Source organism: Etheostoma spectabile, chromosome 3 (assembly GCF_008692095.1).
Source record: "Etheostoma spectabile isolate EspeVRDwgs_2016 chromosome 3, UIUC_Espe_1.0, whole genome shotgun sequence".
Taxonomy (NCBI): domain Eukaryota; kingdom Metazoa; phylum Chordata; class Actinopteri; order Perciformes; family Percidae; genus Etheostoma; species Etheostoma spectabile.
Window position 1 is genome coordinate 8,751,224 of NC_045735.1, and position 19,652 is coordinate 8,770,875.

At 40.9% G+C, this 19,652-nt stretch overlaps 1 protein-coding gene across 11 annotated transcripts in view; it reads right to left on the reverse strand.

Moving 5' to 3' along the window:
• rap1gap2a (RAP1 GTPase activating protein 2a) overlaps nt 1–19,652 on the reverse strand; it is a 93,814-nt gene that overhangs the window by 3,857 nt on the left and 70,305 nt on the right. For 3 of the 11 annotated variants that reach the window (XM_032512200.1, XM_032512199.1, XM_032512197.1), the window contains 18 exons: nt 12,112–12,147; nt 9,219–9,251; nt 8,498–8,530; nt 8,034–8,255; nt 7,817–7,920; nt 7,195–7,273; nt 5,812–5,865; nt 4,688–4,771; nt 4,508–4,608; nt 3,843–3,972; nt 3,426–3,581; nt 3,065–3,136; nt 2,722–2,808; nt 2,462–2,602; nt 1,106–1,255; nt 661–773; nt 391–489; nt 101–221 (listed from right to left, as the gene is read on the reverse strand). In XM_032512200.1, the coding sequence (XP_032368091.1) occupies nt 101–221; nt 391–489; nt 661–773; nt 1,106–1,255; nt 2,462–2,602; nt 2,722–2,808; nt 3,065–3,136; nt 3,426–3,581; nt 3,843–3,972; nt 4,508–4,608; nt 4,688–4,771; nt 5,812–5,865; nt 7,195–7,273; nt 7,817–7,920; nt 8,034–8,255; nt 8,498–8,530; nt 9,219–9,251; nt 12,112–12,147 (1,815 nt within the window). Of the gene's footprint in view, nt 1–100; nt 222–390; nt 490–660; nt 774–1,105; nt 1,256–2,461; nt 2,603–2,721; nt 2,809–3,064; nt 3,137–3,425; nt 3,582–3,842; nt 3,973–4,507; nt 4,609–4,687; nt 4,772–5,811; nt 5,866–7,194; nt 7,274–7,816; nt 7,921–8,033; nt 8,256–8,497; nt 8,531–9,218; nt 9,252–12,111; nt 12,148–12,896; nt 13,067–15,132; nt 15,356–19,652 lie in introns of those variants that run through there. The other 8 variants (XM_032512203.1, XM_032512202.1, XM_032512198.1 and 5 more) reach the window with 6 other exon arrangements.

Consider the following 19,652-nt stretch of genomic DNA (forward strand, 5'->3'; position numbering starts at 1 on the left):
CCAGTTCTGCTCTCTCTTTAAACCCAAACACTCAATTTCCTCCTTTCTCTTATAAAGGCGAGCTTCCTTGGTTGAAACAAACTGTGCGTGTTGCACTTACTGTCTCCAGTTCTTCAAGAGCTTCTGTTTCTCCTGTGGTACTGCTGAAGCTGCTGGTGCTGGATGAAGAACGAGAGATGTTAGGTCTGCTGCTGCCGCACTCTTTCAGCTTGATGAACGGCCTGTTGAGGAAAGAATGTAGAGAACTTAACACAGATGTAGAGAACTTAACATGAAAGAAAATCAGACCAGTGACAAAAGACCAACTTTACCCAGTTTGCCTTTTAGGCATCTCCTTCTACAGCATGTAGAGGAGCTTTGATGATCACCAGGAACTAGTTACGGTCTTACCTCTCTTTGTTGGGGCAGATCTCAGGTGAGCTGGGATTGGATAATGTCTCTGACCTCACTTCCTGGGAGAGCTGGTAGATATCTGCAGGCTTTTGTTCACTGCAGACACAATACAACACGTTAATGACAACACTGATGATTCAACATTTTGGACTCCTGCTACCTGTATAAAAACAACACAGACAAACGAAGTGTCTGTGATGTAACATAATCAAGATACAGAACAGGAAATGCACTGACATTGAAAACAGTGAGTCCCAAAACACCAACCTGCGTGTATGTTTGTCCGATGGGGATTCTGTGCTGGAGTGGAGACGAGGGAAGAGGCCTGAGCGCCGTTTTACTGGGCTCTTCAGAGGAGACTTGGCTGACAACACAGGAGGCTGAAGATCACATATTATAGAATTAGGTTTCTCCTTTAAAGAAATATATGGGAAAAACTCTTGTTTGGAATCAGGGAATCAGGTTCCTTAAAGTGGCCTTATTCACTTGTTGACATAGAAGCTCTCTCTCTCTCTCGCTCTCTTAGTGTACTGTGTAAGAGATGACAACACAGATGTATGTTCTTCCCTATTAGCCCCCCATTATAGTACTTTAAGGTACAAAGTCACTTTTTACCCAGCGGCACAAGTTCTCCTTGATCAAGCCCTCCTTCCACCCTGAGTGACCATCCATCCTTTCCCTTCCCTCTCTCCCTTTATACTCTCTCACTCACAGTGAAGGTGCTCTTTGTGCATTCGCTGGTGCTTTGCGGTAGCCCTCCTCCACTCACGCTGGCGGGCACCCCACCTCCCACCCCGGGGCTCCTGTGACGGTGGGACCCTACCATGGTCTCCATGGAGTGGCTCCTGACACGCATGGCTCTCTGGAGTATGGAGAAAAAATGGAAAGTGAATGGATGATAGAGAAGAGGAGATCATGGAGCACAGAGGAGAAGGGAAGAAGCAGATGGGTAAAGGAAATATCAGTGACAGGAAAATTATGTGTGGAAGGACAGATAGGAGAATGGGTGTGAACTGTTCAATAAAAGGTTTGAGAACAAAAACGAGTTTTTTTAAACTTGCAAGATTGTTTTAATGTAGGAATTAACATTTAGGTTCATATATGCAATTGCACAATACAACCACCAGGGGACTCAGTTCTCCATTATGAAGCCAAGTGATTTGGAGTGAATGAATGAACATGCGTTGTACAAATCCTTATTATTCTAATTACTTTATGTTAATTTTGTTCATTTATAACAAAATTCATAACATTTCTTCTAGACTCCATAATGCATTCCAGCCAGTATCACTGAAATAAAAAAAAAACAGTTATATACTTAATGTTTTGTCTTTTTTAATGCTGCTATGTACTGCAGATCAAGCGTGAAGTGTTTATTTTCTTTGGAAGCATAAACACAAACGACATCATATAAAATAATGTTTATTAATTATGTGGCAATCCTCTGTTGTATTTACAGTATTGCAGACAGGTAATACACAGTGACTGCAAGGATAGCAATGAGAACAGCACCCCCTGGGACCGACTGCAGAAAGTGCAAAATAGCTGTCCATAATGCCTGTGAAGAGTAAGAGAGCCAAATTGTCACATTAGTCACACATTTATCACACACACACACACACACACACACACACACACACACACACACACGGAAATACACATCCTATTAACATCAATTGGCCTTTGGATGAGGACAAAAGAGTGTAAAGAGACGTTGAGGTATGAGACAGAACCAGTTAGATGGCAAATAAAAATTGAAAACTGAGGAGAAGTATGATTCACAAAGAGAGAGGAAACAGTTTGTTTTACACATACATAAGCACAGTATTTTCACACACACATACTATAAGGTATAAGGTCAGAATCTTCGAGCATAGAGAAAAGCAGGAGGAACAACACCACTGATGGGTTAGCACCTAAGTCGTCTTGCAGACCTGTGACATTTAGATGACTAACAGCAAGAAAACATTACACTCTTGTGCAGTAACAACGGTGATTAAATTAATGTCACAGAGCTGAGGGAAGAATGCATGGTGTCGTGTACACTTCTGTCCAGGTTCATGTTCACCTTGAAGGACTCTAGCAGACCCCCGTGTCCCCCGTTCTCCAGCTTGTCCTCCTCTCCCGCCTGGCCCAGACCCAGCATGGCCTGGCTCTGTCTGTGCAACTCATCGTGGAGGTTGTCCAGCAGCGCAGCTCGCGTTCGCCCCTGGAATCAATTCACACACACCGAGAAGGTGATTATGGTCATTATAATAAACGAAGCTGAGCTGCGAATTAAGGCATGTTGTGGTGTTTGAGTGTGGCTGTGTCGCAGACGTGTGTCACCTCTAGTTTGGCAAATTTGTCGGATTTGTAGCAGGCATTTTCAGCATTGATCAACTTTGTCAGCAGGAAGTCTCGAAACTCAGGACCCTAGAGACAGAGAGAGACAGAGGGAGAGAGAGAGAGACAAAAGAGGTAGTGTTAGGGTGAGGGGCAACCATAAGGAAAGGAAAAGTATCAGCATTCAGGATATGCATCTCAATCAGGTTTTACCGCATTTTACACCCAGTTTACTGCCTAACCCAAAAAACTGAATATTATGTGCATGTAAACATAGTCAATGTAAAAATACTCCACACAATCCTGATTCTACTAAAATGACAGTTTTATCAGCTCTTTTTCTCACCTTCCTAAAGACAGCTGGGTTCGGTAGAGGGGGTCCAAAAGGAGGCACATCCTCCCTCGCTGTTACAGACACCTGTTGACATAAAACCCATAAAACGTTATTAGCACGTATTTCACGAGGGCTCAAGTTTCGAGCTGGAAAGATGAAATAACATCCGAGGCAAAACTTGAGAACACCTTGTCATCGTGGCATGACAATTGTTTATTAATTTGTTGTGTACTTTGTTGCGTTTATGCAGTTATTTATGTGACCACAACCGCACACTGCTGACAAAGACCACTGGCAGTTTCAAAAACAAATTTAGTTATTACAGAGCACCAGTAGGAGCTGTGTCATTTCACCACACAGGCCTTGCTGGTACCTTGTATGTTGTCTGTTCTGTACAGGGGTTCTCAACCTGCACCAGCACGTAAGCATGCAGGAAATTGGAGGCGATCATGTCCGGAACAAATGGTGTGGGCTCTTCCTGGAAGACTGTGGCCACGATGTCGTTTCCTATGTGTCTTTTCCTCTGGAGCTAAAAAAAAAACAGAGGGGACTATTCATAAGGTTATAGGTTGGTAAACAGATTTGGTTTTGTGTAGCTCAGAGGGGACTTTTAAAACAAGAGCACAATTTATGAGTCTTCTATTACATAAGGATATATTTGTTTCTAAGAAGGGTTTTATTGGCTTCATAGCAAATAACATTTAGCTGCATCTGTGCGGTTGATCCTTTGCAGCTTAATCCATCGGTGCCTTCAGTGTCACAATAATAAAGCATTATCAAAGGGATGTACCTGCTGGACGTCTCCTTCAGTAAAGGGAAGCTTGGTTGACACATGGAACATAATCTCTCTCTGTCTGAAGACAGTGTAGACAGATTCAGACCCTGTCTGTCCGTGGGAAACATCCAGCCCACCACGGAACCTGTCACATTATCAAAGCACGTGTCATGTACTGTGATGATTCCAGCCTTCAGTAATAAGATAAGATCATATTTGATGTATTTTAAATGCAAGTTACATCATATTTTGTGCTTAACTCGCTCCAAGGTCACCCAAACGTGTTGTACAGCTTTCTGTAATGTGTCTGCTACAATTTAAAGCCTCCCTAACAGTAAAAGTAACAAGTGTAACACAATAGAAAAAAGCCTGCAAGGCAATAAACACAGTTTGCAAAGCTCTGATTACCTGTCCATGTGGCATTTTCTTTTCTCAGATCTGTTTCGCTAAGCAGTTTATCCCGGTGGCACGCTGAGGCCGAAACAGCTGGAGAAAATGCTCCAGAGTTACAGTAATTAAACCCAGCTTCTTTGCTCTACTGCAATGCACTTCAATGGCATCCTTCTTTTTAATTTGTGTGGACCTTTTGGCCTCTATTTGTTTTGATGTAACTGAATCCTGCCTTTTTCAGTTTTGAATCACTTTTCTTTGATAAAATTACATTCTACAAATACTTTTACCCTTTAAAGTCTTGAAGTTCCATATTGTCACCCAGGGTACTGAGAAACTCTTTGAAAGCTGGCGTCTCCTCATTGTTCCCAAACAACTCTTCCTCTGATGTCTGAGAGGGGGAGACATGATTATGGTATGGAGGACAGAAAAAACTGGAGTACACTGACGAGAACAATACGATTGCTCACCTGTCCAAACTTCTGGTAGATGACTCCAAATTTGAATGTGTTGTTCACCTCGTGTTCATCATAAGCCACTATCAACTGGGATCCCTGTGCATACAAAAAACTATTACTCCCCATGGCTACTTAATTCACTCAACTTTCTACACTTTCTTCTTGCTGTGGCTTTTAGAAAAACATGTTTTCCTGTTCTCCAACATGTCTCCAGGGCAGGTTTATTGGGGTTGTACATGTTACGTAAGGCTGATATGCGAAGAACTGTCCCGGCCCTCAGCAAAAGCAGTGAACTCGTAGCTGCCTCTTGCCGCCTGAGACAGATGGTTTTTCTTTCCTGAGGCTCAGGCTGAAAGCATGCTCCATCACACACGTCCGCCTGGCTCCCAGGAGGAGAAACAGATCCATTGTGTCCATTTTAAGAAATTGTTGCCCTCTTGTGTCATCAGTCATTTTTGAATTATACACTTACTGAACAGGGCAGATGTTTGAGAGGTAGGGGGCTTATGAGGGAAAAATGTGATGAGTTGTGTTATTTTTCTGGTCAAGAGGGCACGAAAAGAAGGTTGGAGTGAAATGTTGGTGTATGGACAGGTGGGCGATGCTGACAAAAATAATTAAAGGATACACTGCATCAGGTGATGTTAAAAAAAATGGCCCAGGCCATAAGTGAAGGGAATTACATTTTTGTGAATGTGCAGAATATATAAAACAGTTACTAATGAAGGTAAAAAGTTGTGGCAGATATTATTAAATGTAGCATTAGCCCTTTCAACCCTGCAGTGCCCCATTGTCCCCACGCAGATGAGGTGGAGACAGGCAATGGTAACTCATGTCAGCTTGAATCTCTCTGATGGCTCTTACTGTTTTATTGTATTTTAGTATTTATTATTTTTTATCTATTTTTTTATCTTTTTAAACCAGATGCTCTTATTTTGTTTTTACAATATTTTACATTAATTGTTTTGTATGTTTGAGTTTTCTGTGCAGCACTTTGGTAACTTTGTGTTTGTAAAATGTGCTATACAAATAAAGTGGATTGGATTGGATTGGATTGAATTAATATTTATAATGGATGAGCTGAGGTCAGACTGGTAATGATGAAGTTGCAATGTGGGAGTTTAGGATAAACTCACCCGAGGGTAGAGGACCGGGTTGAACTTCAGCCCTGTGGCATCGTCACACAGAAGCTGAGAGAAGAAAAAGAATCATATAGTTGAGAGAAATCTCATATTGTATGGAATGAAAACCATAGTAAGATACAAAAGGGAATGGTTATTTGATGCCATTGAGCTTGTGCACAAAATCTTAATTAAATAACAATTTGCTTAATGTACAGCCTTAGTTTATCATCACATTTGCTTACAGAATGTAATACCTCTCTCAGTCTGGATTAACAGAAGTACATTTCCGGAATAAAGCCTGACATCCGACATGCGGCTTTGTTCTGTTTGTGTTGCCGTTCTCAAAATCCCTTCACTATGGGAAACAACAACAAACTTCAAACTAACAAGCCACACGGTGAAAATTGAAAGTTATGGAGAAAATTTGTATCGTTCAATAAGGCAGACCTGCTTAGTTCTAAGTGAATTATTGAAGAGATTTACAAGGAATATGTTTACGGCATTTACTATCTAACTGAGAAATTTTGGGCCCGATTGGTGTGGATTGCTATAGACAATGTACACATGGCGATACACTGGTAAGAGAAAACTACATTTTACCATGTCCCCATCTAATTTAAATAGCTCACGTTACTGTAGTGTGTGAACAGTTAACTTCATTTAATGAGATATTGTCTTCCTGATTTGTGTTTTTATGCCGGTCTTTTAAGATCTTTACAACACAGTTTGAAAGGGATTTTATCATTTTAAACAGTTTTAGTAGATTTTAAAATTTAAACTTCTCCTGTGTCTGAATAAATTATTCTAACATTCTCTGTCCTTTTTGTTGTTCCTTTGAGTTGCCATGCATTCTCTCCCTTGTAGAAAAGAACCTGGGCCTACCAATTAAAGTGTTTAATAGTCTTTAAGAGCTTACAAGACTAGGTGGCATCGTCGGACAGCAGCTTTAAGTAAATCAGCGGCGCCACGCCAGACGTGCTTGGCACCCGTTGCTACACATACACGGATGGCCAAGCCAATAATTATTCACACAGCAATGGCAAAGAATCAGGAGTAATTCTGAGTTCAGCCCATGGAAACTTCAACATGGGATTGAACCACCAACCTTACAATTGGTAGACAACCACTCTACAATCAGAGGCACAGCCACAGTGTGATCACAATGTTCAAACCTGCCCAAACCGCACCAAGGGGGTAAACTTTTCAAGGTTCGATTCAACCGAACTAAACAAGGCAGGTGTGAAAACACCTTTAATTATAATATCAGTAAGCTACTGTAAAGATGTCTTTCTCCATCAAGCTTCCCTAGCCAGTTAGCCAGCCAGCCTCTATATATCAAATCCGGCACTTTAGCTGCCATTATGTCTTGGCTTGAACTTGTAAACAATATCTTACCTTGGCAATCTGGGGTACACTAGGCAGCTGGTTGATGCCCGCTAACGAGATCCTGTCATGGACTGTTTTGATCCTTGACCTGCAAAAGAAAAAAAAGAGGAGCTCTCTGGTTTAGATTGATCAGAGATGTGTTCCATCAAAGAGATTTCTTAACTTTTATACACAGTTTATATGCAATCACCGGTAGGCAATATTAGGAAAAAGCTATGATCATGAGTTTAGTCTTAACAGAGGAAGAAAGAAACAGAGAAAAAAGACAGCAGCTAGTGAAGAAAATGGTCTCTCCTACAGCACCACAAATCTATTCAGAGGTAATCATGACAAAGAGCATACAGAGCTGCAACGAAAGAGAAGGGAGGAGAGAGTAGTGGGACCCAAACATGTTTTCAGGAAAAGAGAAGCAGTGTCCAGGTTGGCCTGCTTCATTATTAATTGTCAGACGTTAGCAGTGTGGTTATGTGAGAAACTGACAGTTGTGGCTTTGATTGTAATCTCCTCACAACTATCACATGGTTTGTCATAAAATTTGGTAAAGACATTTATGTGTCATAGTTTACATTTTGACATGTAAAATGCTTCAAATTAAGATACTATTACTGACAGTGCATGTCTCTCATTGTACCTGAGCATGATGCGTAGGAACTCCTGTCCCTCAGCCTCTTCATGTTTCAGAGACATGATGAGGTGGCCTATGCTGCTGCCCGTGCAGTAATAGTTCATGTGTTCCTGGATGAGTGTAGAAAAGAGGTCATGAGTGTGAGAGAGAGAGATTTTAGGTCAAACACAATAACAGTCTTTCTCTTTTAAATACACACTGATGTTAGTACACAGACACTCACATTGCCTAGGAAATGCTTCCGGTATGCGCGTGCTGTGCTATTACACTCCAGGCGGTAGTTGTGTCCCCCACCAGGGCTCATGCCCTCCCCGCCTTCCTCTTCCTCACAGAAACTGGACTCTGAGGAAGAGGGGGTCCCTGCTGGTGCCTCCACATCTTCAATCCAGTAACCACCAAACTGTGGCAGGATTACCTGGGGGTATGGACCACCTTTCTCCAGTACCTTGGACAGAAGGGCAAAAGGGAGACTGTGAGGTAGATCAAAGCCAAATATATGATTAAATGTAATAGCTCTGGGGAAAGGAAATTTCTCCAGAACTGCATCTTCATAAATTAAGCTTGCAAAGTACTTCTACTTTAAATGTATTCCAATCTATTGTCAGAAACACTCTTAGCTAGTGGGTACACATGACAGGGGTTTAAATGTGTGTTATGGGTGTATTGTGTGAGTGAAAAATAACTCACATCTTCTATCCGTGGGTAGGGGATATAGTCATCCTATCAGATAGAGGACACACACTGTTAAAGTGAGTCATTTTAACATAGGTGAACTCTACTGACTTTCACAACAATGATACAGTATTGAGCACAGTCACCAACACAGGAACAGAAAGGTAACAACTTATAATGCCAAATAGACTTTAAGGTGATGATGCAACAGCCTGAAATGCACAGTCTTCAGCCAACATCAATGAAGGCGTGTCATCCCTTGATGATTTCCAAGCTGTTTTCATTCAGTAGCCCCTGAGGTTAAGAGCTGTTATGAGCCTGTAGTTATTTGGCAGTCTGCTAGAGTAGCACAGCTCCGGTGTATGACCTCTAAATACTGCTGAGGCCCGTCTCCACCGCTAAGGCCGCAGCGCTACGGACAGCATGTCATTTGTATTCTGCAGCAGCTGGAGTCAGGATACTGGCAGTCTAGAGAGGATCAATTGCCAGTTGGAGTTCATTCAACTTATAATCAATCAGAGCAGGAGACTATTGATTTTTTGTACTTAAAAAGCCTTGAGAAAAATTTAAAAGTGTTCACGGCAGGGTTCAGAATCCCTCATGGGCTGACAGATGAGACAAGACCAACCACAGAGCAAATCAGGAGGCATGATGAAGCAGTGATGAAATAAAACATGCAGAGAAATAATAACACAAACGGATCAGATGTGTACAAGTGTGTGGTGTCTGGTCACACCTTCCATCTTTTGGTCTCTTCAGCTTTAGGGACCTAATTAGTGTCCGTACGCAGCATGAGGACGAAAAAGCACAAGGGTCATAAAGCAAATTTTGTTTATTTTTGTGCATTTAAAAGCTGTGCTGGAACATGGCGCTCTCATTCTCAGACTTCATGGTTTTGTCAGATGACAACTGGGTGAGTCATACATGCTAAGTAACTTTTCCGCACACACACACACACACACACACACACAGGTAATACAAAGACTTAGTTATGCTATCGCTCTGAAATCAGCTTCCAGACATGCTAAGTTGTCCTCGCTTTATTTTGTTGCCTTTTTTGTGACACAGCAGCACTGAGACACGGATCGAGGCTGCAGTGTTTTGTATATATATGCAGATATGAAAGCCAATTTACACAGAGTAAATTGGCCAATTATGGTACAGGCCCAGTGGAACAGCTTTTCTACATGACTGAGCATAATGTAGAAGTGATTTAATGAACATTTGTGGGGATTTAGAGTACTGAAGATACACACCACTCCCATCACGTCTAATGACACCAATCATACCAAAAATGTATTTGTCACAGTACAAGTACAGACACATACACACCCACACACACCCACACACAATTCTCAGTCTGGTCTGTAGTGGTGTGTGTCTGTCTGAGTGCATATTGATGGAGCCGCTGTTATTGTCACAGGGGAGTCATCAACAATACGAGACTGATCACCAAGACGCTCTGAAGATGATTTAATCTTCAGTCATAGACAAAGAGACAAAGATGAAGAGTGGACAAAGGAGGGAAAAAGATAGAAGTGGAAAGAGGGAAAGTTTGAAGTGGAAGAAAAAAGAAGGGGAAAAAAGAGATTGGGATCAAAGAGGTGACCTTCATCTGCACCATCCAGATTACAGTATTGAAGCATACTTTGAGCACTGAGTTCCACACATGGCGGTAAAGGTGGCAGAGTTCAAGAGAGCGGGTCGATGCAGGCTTAGAGTCAGAAAAGATGGATGAGGCGCACAGTTTCTGTGTGTGTGTGTGTGTGTGTGTGTGTGAGAGAGAGAGAGAGAGAGACTCTGTGACCACTGGGCTGTATTGACTGACTGTCATCAACAAGTCACACTTTCCAAATAAGTCCACTGATGTCTTCAGTCAGCCTGTGATTTTGTATCTCTTTGAGCAGCATCTCTCTAACTTTCTCCTTCATGATTCAAAATGACAGTATAAGGCTGGTCTTATTCTAAATTTTTGGAGACAAATCACATAAAAAGACCAAGAATATGCTTTAACAGCTAGGCCATTTAATTTTTTCATCCAACTTTAGTCAAACAGGGGTGGCTCTGAAGTACAAATCATGACAGTTGGGCCAACTGAAGAAGGAAGTGCAAACCAACAGTTTAGACCAACGGATGATCTTGTGCCACATAAGGAATAAAAAAAAGGGGTTATCTGTCATTTTTGCAAATATACAAAATTAAAGAATACATACAATTAAAAAATAACAGTGTCAAATACCCCAAAATATACTATGTGCCACACAATCAAGGATCAGTGTACAAATATGTGTTGTGGCGATTTGCTGTCCTGTTGCCGTTGAGTCATTGCAGGTTTTAATCACCATTTCTTTTTTGGCTAGTTTAATGTGCTGCATTTATAGATTGCTGCAAAGAAACTAACTTTCTCTACCTCATTCCTTTCAGCGTCTACTGGATGTCACCCATGCTGCATAAAAGTAGGAGTCATTCTATACTCAAAATATGAATATTTCCATTGACTAGACTTGATATAACTTCCTAATTCACTCATCTTGGATATCTCATCGTGGACCATAAACCCTTATTACCCCCAAAATAGTCTATATCTTTGATGTTCCACTTCCGGGATTGCTCCTTTGCCGTTGGACAATCCATTGGATTTCACTCATTCCGGCCAGATATCCGTTGCCTTGGGCTTCGTTTGTGTTGGCATTTTAAACTCCGGTAGATTTATGAGGACTGTGGTTAACTTTTTCTCAGATCTCTGCAGGGTAAATCCAGACAGCTAGCTAGACTATCGGTCCAATCTGAGTTTTCTGTTGCATGACTAAAACAACTTTTAAACAGACACATGAGCCTATTTTGCAGAGGCACTATGGCTTTTCTCTGGTACTTAGCACCGCCCAGGACGATTGTGATTGGTTTAAAGAAATGCCAATAAACCTCCAGCACGCTTTGGAGGAGGGTCTGGCGAGACTACCCCCAAAAGAACCTCCAAGAAACTTCTGGACCTTCCTTTGGCCACTTGTTCTCTTTCTTTTTCCGTGCCTTTCATTTCTCCTCACACCTTCTTCCTTCTCCTCCTCTCCCCTTTATATATCCCCATGTGTCCTCAAACTACTCAGACTGTGCCCTTAGGGGCTTGAGGTGGGAGGTGGGGGGTGTGGGCAGTGGTGGTAGCCGGGGGGGGGCTGGTACAAAAAAGTGTCACAGAGAGAGAAATACTTTTTAAAGTTTCATACGGAGAAGGAGAGAATAGTAATGCCAGTCCAGATCGTTTCAGTGCTATTCTTCTCTGCCCCCAGCATGCCCATTATACAATCTGAGCAACAAACTGAACTCAGCTGGCTGACCAACACTGATTGAATCATGAATGTCTGTCTAATCCTTGTATAGGTTAAATCTGGCTGTTGTCAGGGAAAATGAGAGGACAAACTTTATCTCCCTGTATGTTGAGTTTCACTCCGTGCAAGGCTATCCTGATGGCACAAACATGCTGCACTGCACATAACTTTTGCCCAATGGTACAAGCTTAGTCAAAGAGAGGGAGAGCGAAAGAACATAGGGAATAGAGGTTGTGAAATAAGGAAGATATACAAGGAAAGAAACTGGATTCACAGGAACGGAGATAATGATAAAGAATTTCATACCTGCATCCTCTCCAGCATATCGAAGAACTCTGCAGACTGAAACAGACAGAGGAAGATTACAATACATGTAAAGCAGTGCCAACAGTTCAACACTGCTAAAATTTGACTTTCAGAGCAACAAAACCGACAAACACCAAATACATATTTATTCAGTCCAACAGCAGAAACATAGCCCTTTACTTGACTCTAATTTACACTTTAAGCAAGTGTTTTGAAGCTCAAAGCAAAACCAAGAGGGCAGGGCAGTGAAGAGACTTACAGCCTTTCACAACCACATGCGCACACAACTGATAAGCAACCATATCCTCAGAAAGTAACACACCCTCAGGAAAACACATGTATCCTTAAGAACATTCACACGTCTGTTTCTGGGGCATCCACCTTGGCACATAAACAAGCTGTGAGGGTGATAATGGTGTACATGCTTTGTGTCTTTGTACTCATGTATAATGTGGAAACGCAATGTGTGTAGGATGGTTTAGACCATAGAAGTGTGTGCGTGCACATGAACAGTACACACTAACTCACATGAGATGTCAATTAATGACACCAAACTTAACTTCCTGTTAAAGGAAGAAATTCATGAAAGCATTCGTGGAAAAGAATCTACCACAGTAGTACTATTCTTCCTCTTTCAATGGCTACACAGTACACTTCTTTTGAATCCAGGGACCCACTTTTCTATAACCTATTTCAAAATACCAGCCAATACCTCACACACACCTGGCAAATTCAGTAGCGTCATAAAATACAAAGCATGAGGAACCGGGAAATAGATGCCTTACCAATGAACTGTAGCTCCTTAACCAGGAAAGTCCGTAAACGTTTTTACAGCTCTTTGAATGACTGTATTGTCGTGGTAATAAACTATAAATAACTACATTTTGACAGCACTACTGTAATAAAACAATAATCATATTACCCTACACCGGTTACCTGCTTATTATTACCACTGCATACAGAACCACACACACATAGAGAGCTTATCAAGGAGTTAATATTAACCAGTTCAAGGCGCTGTATGCTGTGAGCTGGACCTGCAGGGTCAACACCTGACAGCTAGACCAACAATAAGCACAGCTGTCTATATCTAGCTAGATAGCAACTTTGGCAGTCAGCATGTGCTCTCACTCTCAGCCAACTGCACATGTTATCATGAAGTGTGTGTGTGTCTCTGTCCCTCTGTGTGTGGTGTTACGCTTTAATGGGAATATTTGAGGGAAACTAGAGGTGGTTTATTCCTAAAAAGCAGTTTTTGCAGCTTGAGCTTTTCTGTCTTCTTTGAATCTATTGAGGTGTGAGCGCCACGTCCTCACACACTGTTGACCGTGGCAGTTTTAAAGATACACTGATGCAGCTTGTCATGGTCCTATTTGAGTGGGATCCTGTAGTGCTGACAGCGTGTTCAATTATTATCTATGTATATTATCTATCTCCTGCAGTGACCAGACAAGAGCAAGGACAAGCAAGACCTTTCTGCCTCCCTGTCAATGTAAAACAGGACCCGGATGTCTGTCTTTTTTGTCCTTCCCCTTTGTTCTGTCCCTTAAAGTGTATCCCAATCCTAATGTGTCCTCTATCCTCTCGCAACGCTCTATTATCTTTTCTCCCCCCTTTCTTTTCCTTTCCTACCCCTTTGTACCATTTTCCTCGATGTGTCTCCTCTTTAGCCTAGCAACAACACCTGCCTCTCCTCTCCCATGGCTGCTCACCTGACCGGCAGCCTCGTTGGCTGCTAGAATTCACACATATTCATGTACAGTCATGGACACAATCATCCGCACACTGACAACAATGATGATAAGTCACAGACAGGGACAGTGGTCTCCATTTTCATGTTATCTTCAGCATTAAAGGAGTGTTAGTGAATTTAACTTAAAGATGCTCTAAGCAATGTCATGCGTGTATTAGGCTACAACATTTGTTGTCACATACAGCAAGCATCTCCTCACTATCCATGAGCTGCCTGTCCCCAGAGCACACTGTGAAAAAACACGGCCTCTGTAGACAGCCCAGGGTCTACAAATGGCAACAAAAACAAAATGTGCCCACCTGCACCACGAAGCATACACAAAGTGTTCCAGCGTTCCAGCCAATAACCGACAAGAAGAATTTGGGGGGGTTAGTGCGCGGAAGCACCGAAGGGAAGGGAGGGGACAGGATGAGGAGGAGGGAGGGGCAAGCTAGTCTTGTTTTGTTGGAAAATACTTCTAACGTCAACGAGAAGTAACGTCACCCAACATTGATCAGAGCATCTTTAATAAAAAACACTAATAAAATGGGAACAAGCTAAATTTGAGTTTCTTTCTGTCATTCATTGTTTATTCCTTTTCTCTATTCTTTAGTCCTACTGAGTCCAACTGCCATGAGTTTAACAGATATCACACTCTTATTATATCCACAACAGCCACTTGTTGTTTTTTAGTGTGCAGTTCAGTTCTATTTAAGACAGGCTTGTTCAAATACGTGCACCTCAGCCAAAGACAGCATCGTCCTAGCATGACCGTACAGTATCTTTTCTCCTGCCCACAAAAAAACTCCTTCTCTGGGTCAAAAAGGTGATGAATGGATGAAGGGATGAGCCTGAGTTGGCAGCTCTGGCCTCCACAGCTATCAGATGTACAGTAAGACCCAAACACCCTTACAGCACAGCTCTGTCAGATACCTGGAACACTGGCTGGCAACTGTATTTAATACATCAGTCAACATTGCTTTGACTTGGTCCCTCGGTTACGAAATATTGTTGTGAAATTCACACATGTGGGAGTAAAAGGTATGAAAATCTGCTATAAATATGACATTAAACTGTAGAGATTTCAGAGATGCGGTGCTTGTTCCCTTGCCATAGAAGACATTTCCAGAAATAAATGTTTGATTTTTAACACATTTTGAGTGATCTGCTACATAAAGCAAATAGAGAATTCATATGCAGATGAACTTCCACATTAAACCACTCACTTTGATCTGAAAACATTACATAATAAATTGTTTTCAGTAACAGACAGTGAAATGCACACTTACCTTAACAATAAAACGTTACCTTAGGTGGTAAAACATCTGAGCCCTCTGATGTCTCTGCCTACTTCTTCTTATTACTACCCTTCTATATTTGCAAAGGAACGTTACTGTCACACGCTTTTAATGTGTATTTTGTCTTTTAACGCCAAAAGCTTGAACAGGTAAGTCAAGTCATGCAGCAAACTGAATCTTATGTGGAAACAGAACAGGTTATTCAAGTGTTGACACAAAACACCTACACACACGTACACACTAGGTCACCATCTGGGCATGTCTACGTTTTGTTTAGCTGTGTCAGCAGTTGACAGTTAATATTGAGAATAGTTTGAGTCACTACAAAGTGTGACACACACACACACACACACACACACACACACACACACACACACACACACACACACCACACACACACAACACCATACATATGGAAATACACATCCTATTAACATCAAATGGCCTTTAGATGAGGACAAAAGATTTTAAAGAGATGTTAAGGGATGAGACAAAACCAGTTAGATGGCAAATAAAAATTGAAAACTTAATTGAAAACACACACCAACAACCGTGAGGACTGTCCATTTTCATTTCATTTTTTCTCAACCTGGGCCCCATTTCCCTATGCATTTGTATCTAGTAGACTGATGTTAACAACAGTCTTTGAAATGTGTCCAGTTTTCTGGATTCCCGGGTGTTATGGTAGGAGGTGTAGTGCATTGGTCCAAGTCAGAGGTGTTACCTTTGGCGGCTCAATGCCCTGGAGCAGCCTTCCAATTGGGGACATTTCAGTTGCTGGGTCAAGGTGTCGTGAGTCTTGTTTCGAATTATAATGACCCCATCCACATTGTCGAAAACATTTAAATTTTGACCCATGGCACTGAAAATCTTTTAGATAACAAACCTTATTTCTGTAGCCTACTCTAAAACAACTCACTCCCGAAAAGCCTTTTCTCCTGACACACCTGAAACTGAGTCTGTCAGAGGCACGAAAAAAGGGTAATGTCTTTTTATTATTTGTTGGAGGGAGGGTCACCCAAAATATTTTAGTCTGGGGGACGGGGGACCTACTGATCGCTGGGACCTACTTCTCGCTGTGATTACTCTTTTTTCATTGGATTACGGCAAAATACGGATTTATTGTTTTATGGTGTGACAGCGCTTCATTTCTGTGTTTGGAGAGGTATCTATAATAATAATATATATATTATATATATATATATATATATATATATATATATATATTAGTATATTAATAACAGATTATGCCTTTTTAAGATAACATTTTATGTATTGCAGACCAGTATTATACTACTACTATATATTATCTGTAGTGGGTTCTCATTTTTAATTGTCCTTTATGGTATTTTTATATCGAATGTTGTAGTATAACTCTGGCGTTCAGTTGCACCCTATCACTCCAAATGTAAAACTGACATTTACAAACATGCAATTATGCAATAACAGTGAAATAAGTACTTGGGTATGTGTTTTTCACTTATATTTATCATACAATTGCTGCTGTCAGTCCCATAGAAGAAAATGAGAGTGCAGCGTGTTTTGAACTATACAGGCTTACATGAACCCCCTAACCACCCCTCTAGCAAGATTAAAGAGTGTTGCAACTCTCTCTCTCTATGGCTCTGGACTCAATGCTTTATTTATGCTTTATTATTTTTTTTATTTCATGTGAATACTGGTTTACTAGATGAGTAACTTAGTATTTGAAGTAATTCAGAAATGCAGGAAGTGTGCATTTAATTTCTATTTTATTGTGTTTCCACAACAATGTTAGTGGTAAATCTACTGAAAGGGCCCCCATAAGAATGTAGTTTGATGTGTAAGAGGAGAAGGCATAGGTTAAGTCATGTACTTCATGGTTGTAAAAAAACAATGGTTATCTGTACCTCTTTGCTAAGCGCAGACCAATACATACGGCATCAATAAATCGTTGGGGAGGGTCAGGCCTTTTTTTCTGAATTACTTTGGAAGGTCATTGAAAAATTAATTGCTGGTGAAGGGCGGGTCAGGTCTATATTGACAAACCATCCCAAAACTCCTCCGGTGGCCCCTCAAATAAATAACAAACAGGCCCTTAAGTGGACAAAAATCAAGGGTGCACGATACCTCTATTAGGTTACACTGCAGCCCTGTTTGTGACGCACGGTCACTGCATTCTCGCTCAATACTGGATCAATTTCAAAGATTTTTGCTCACATCAGGTTGAAAAAAAAAAAGTAAGTTAAATTACCCTTTAACCCCGTCTACTATGGCATATATGTTTAACTACTACCTGACCTCCAAGCTTAAACACCCATCATCACCTGAAAAAAAACCTCTTTGTAACTGTAAAGAAGAAAGGAAAGACAAAATGTCCTCAGAAAGAACATACAGTTGCAGTTTACACAGTGTGCTGCAGTATGTGTGGCCCCCCAGGACACTCGTGTTTACACCCACCGTATTAGAAGCAGCAATGCCAATAACTATGCGGTGTAGCAATAGCATGTAGTCTGTGCAAACAGATGTGAATGTTTTTGTATTACAATGAGTAGTGGATTATCCATCACATACAACGTATAATAGAGGACTAGATAGCCTGATACTTAAACACTATTTTTTACATTTTGTGACGATGTATTGGTTTGCTGTCAAATTGCACTGCCTTTTTTGTTGTACTAACCTGCAATATGATTTATCTGTGGGGGTTATGCAAATGAGACACCATGATTAAACCAAACATTTTTTAAATTAACAAGTGCTTATCAATCGGGGGCAGGACGAATGTTTTTGAGGAAAGCCAATGTAGTGTATTACTCAAATGTTTAGGCCACTGCACTTCATCATCTGTGGTTTGTTCAACACATTTTTTCCCTCAAACACATTTCAGCCAAAATTATACAGTCTCTTGAAAGATCGGATGTGGACTGTGATTGTAGTTACACAACATCTTTAGCAGTGTGACATTGATGGTACATAACTGACCTATCTAGCTCACAAATTTTGGGTTTCCGATTGATAATTACCAGAAATCAACCACACATCAAATTGATGTTGGATTGATGCTTTCTGGCTTGAGTAATACCTCTCATACATTTTCTCTTTTATATTGTGTTTCCTTCGGTCTTGGCATGACCATATTTTCAGTAAGTCTTTCTCACCATGAGCAAACTTTGCCTTTCCGTTGCCCTCCTCTCTGTGCTATCTCCCTCTGTGATGTCTTTAGATTCAATAATGATGGCTTAGTTCAAGGTGACATACTGCAGAAAGTAGCTCCTTCTTGCCGGAGCTGTCATCTATTTTCTGTATATCAGCCTGCTAATATGCCTCCCTGCAAAATGTATCCTCTTTTATCATGTTGGAGGAAATGATAAATTGTCAGTTTGGAACAAGTGCAACGCAGTGTGAGTAATGAATGTCTATAAACATCAACACCTTACAATCTCATATAAATAGTAAAATGCTTTCTCTATATGTGCAGTACTTTAATATGCCACAGCATGAATCAGTGTGAAACAACTGAGAAAGATGATCCTCTACAGTCTGATGGATTTAATTTGCATTATGAAAAAAGGTTTGGTTTTGCTGTGATATTCGTTTTTCAATTTGCCAAGTCACAGCAAAAGTTTCCTTTGATGACACCGTTTGATTAAACTTCACAATTTGTGATCAGGATACCAACTAGGAATAAAACTTCCAAACGTTTCAATTACAATTCCTTTTTCATAACGCAACCTTTTATTGACAATAGGCCTATGTAATGCAACAATTGAAGACATGAAGAACGTCTCACGTGGGGATATGGTTCTTCCGGTTGGCTTTTTACAATGGCGGAGCCCAATAGATACTGCTGGACCAAGTCTTTCCGCAACCTGCCTAAAGTCACCTACATTGATGTGGTTCGGATTGTAAATGAACACTCAAAGTAGAAAACATTTTGAAAACAACAAAAAAGGGAAAAGGTACAAGACCGTGTAGAGAAAACTACCATAGGCTTCAATGGTAGAAGCTCGCTCTAGCCGTTTGCGGTTTCGTGGGTACGGTAAACATTTCTGTGGAAACCATTTATCATGACTAAGCACTTTATCATGACTCAGCATTTATCAGGAGTTGGACCAATCAGAGATGTTGCTGTTACACTTAGGGTAAGTGAGTAGTGTAGTTTTTCTCCATAAGATCGCAAATAAAAAATGTTTTTCTTAAAACAAGGTTGATTTCATACAGACTTCTAACTTCAGAGAGCAGAAACTTTTGTTGTTATTGATTGTTTTATTGATTGATTGATTTCAATATTGATTGATCCAACACCAAAGTTTCTTTGGTATCTTTAAATAATGTTTCCAAAATCGTTTCAGTGGTTCATTAACTCATTGGAATGACACATAACAATAATGGTAATGGTAACAGTAATGGACATTTCCACCCTCAAACTGTTGGGGGACCGAAGAGGAAAAGTGCTTTGGTACCTACAGTAAAGGTGCTGGTTGACAAGTAGCTAATGCTAATGTAATTCTTGGTGGGTCACATAAGAT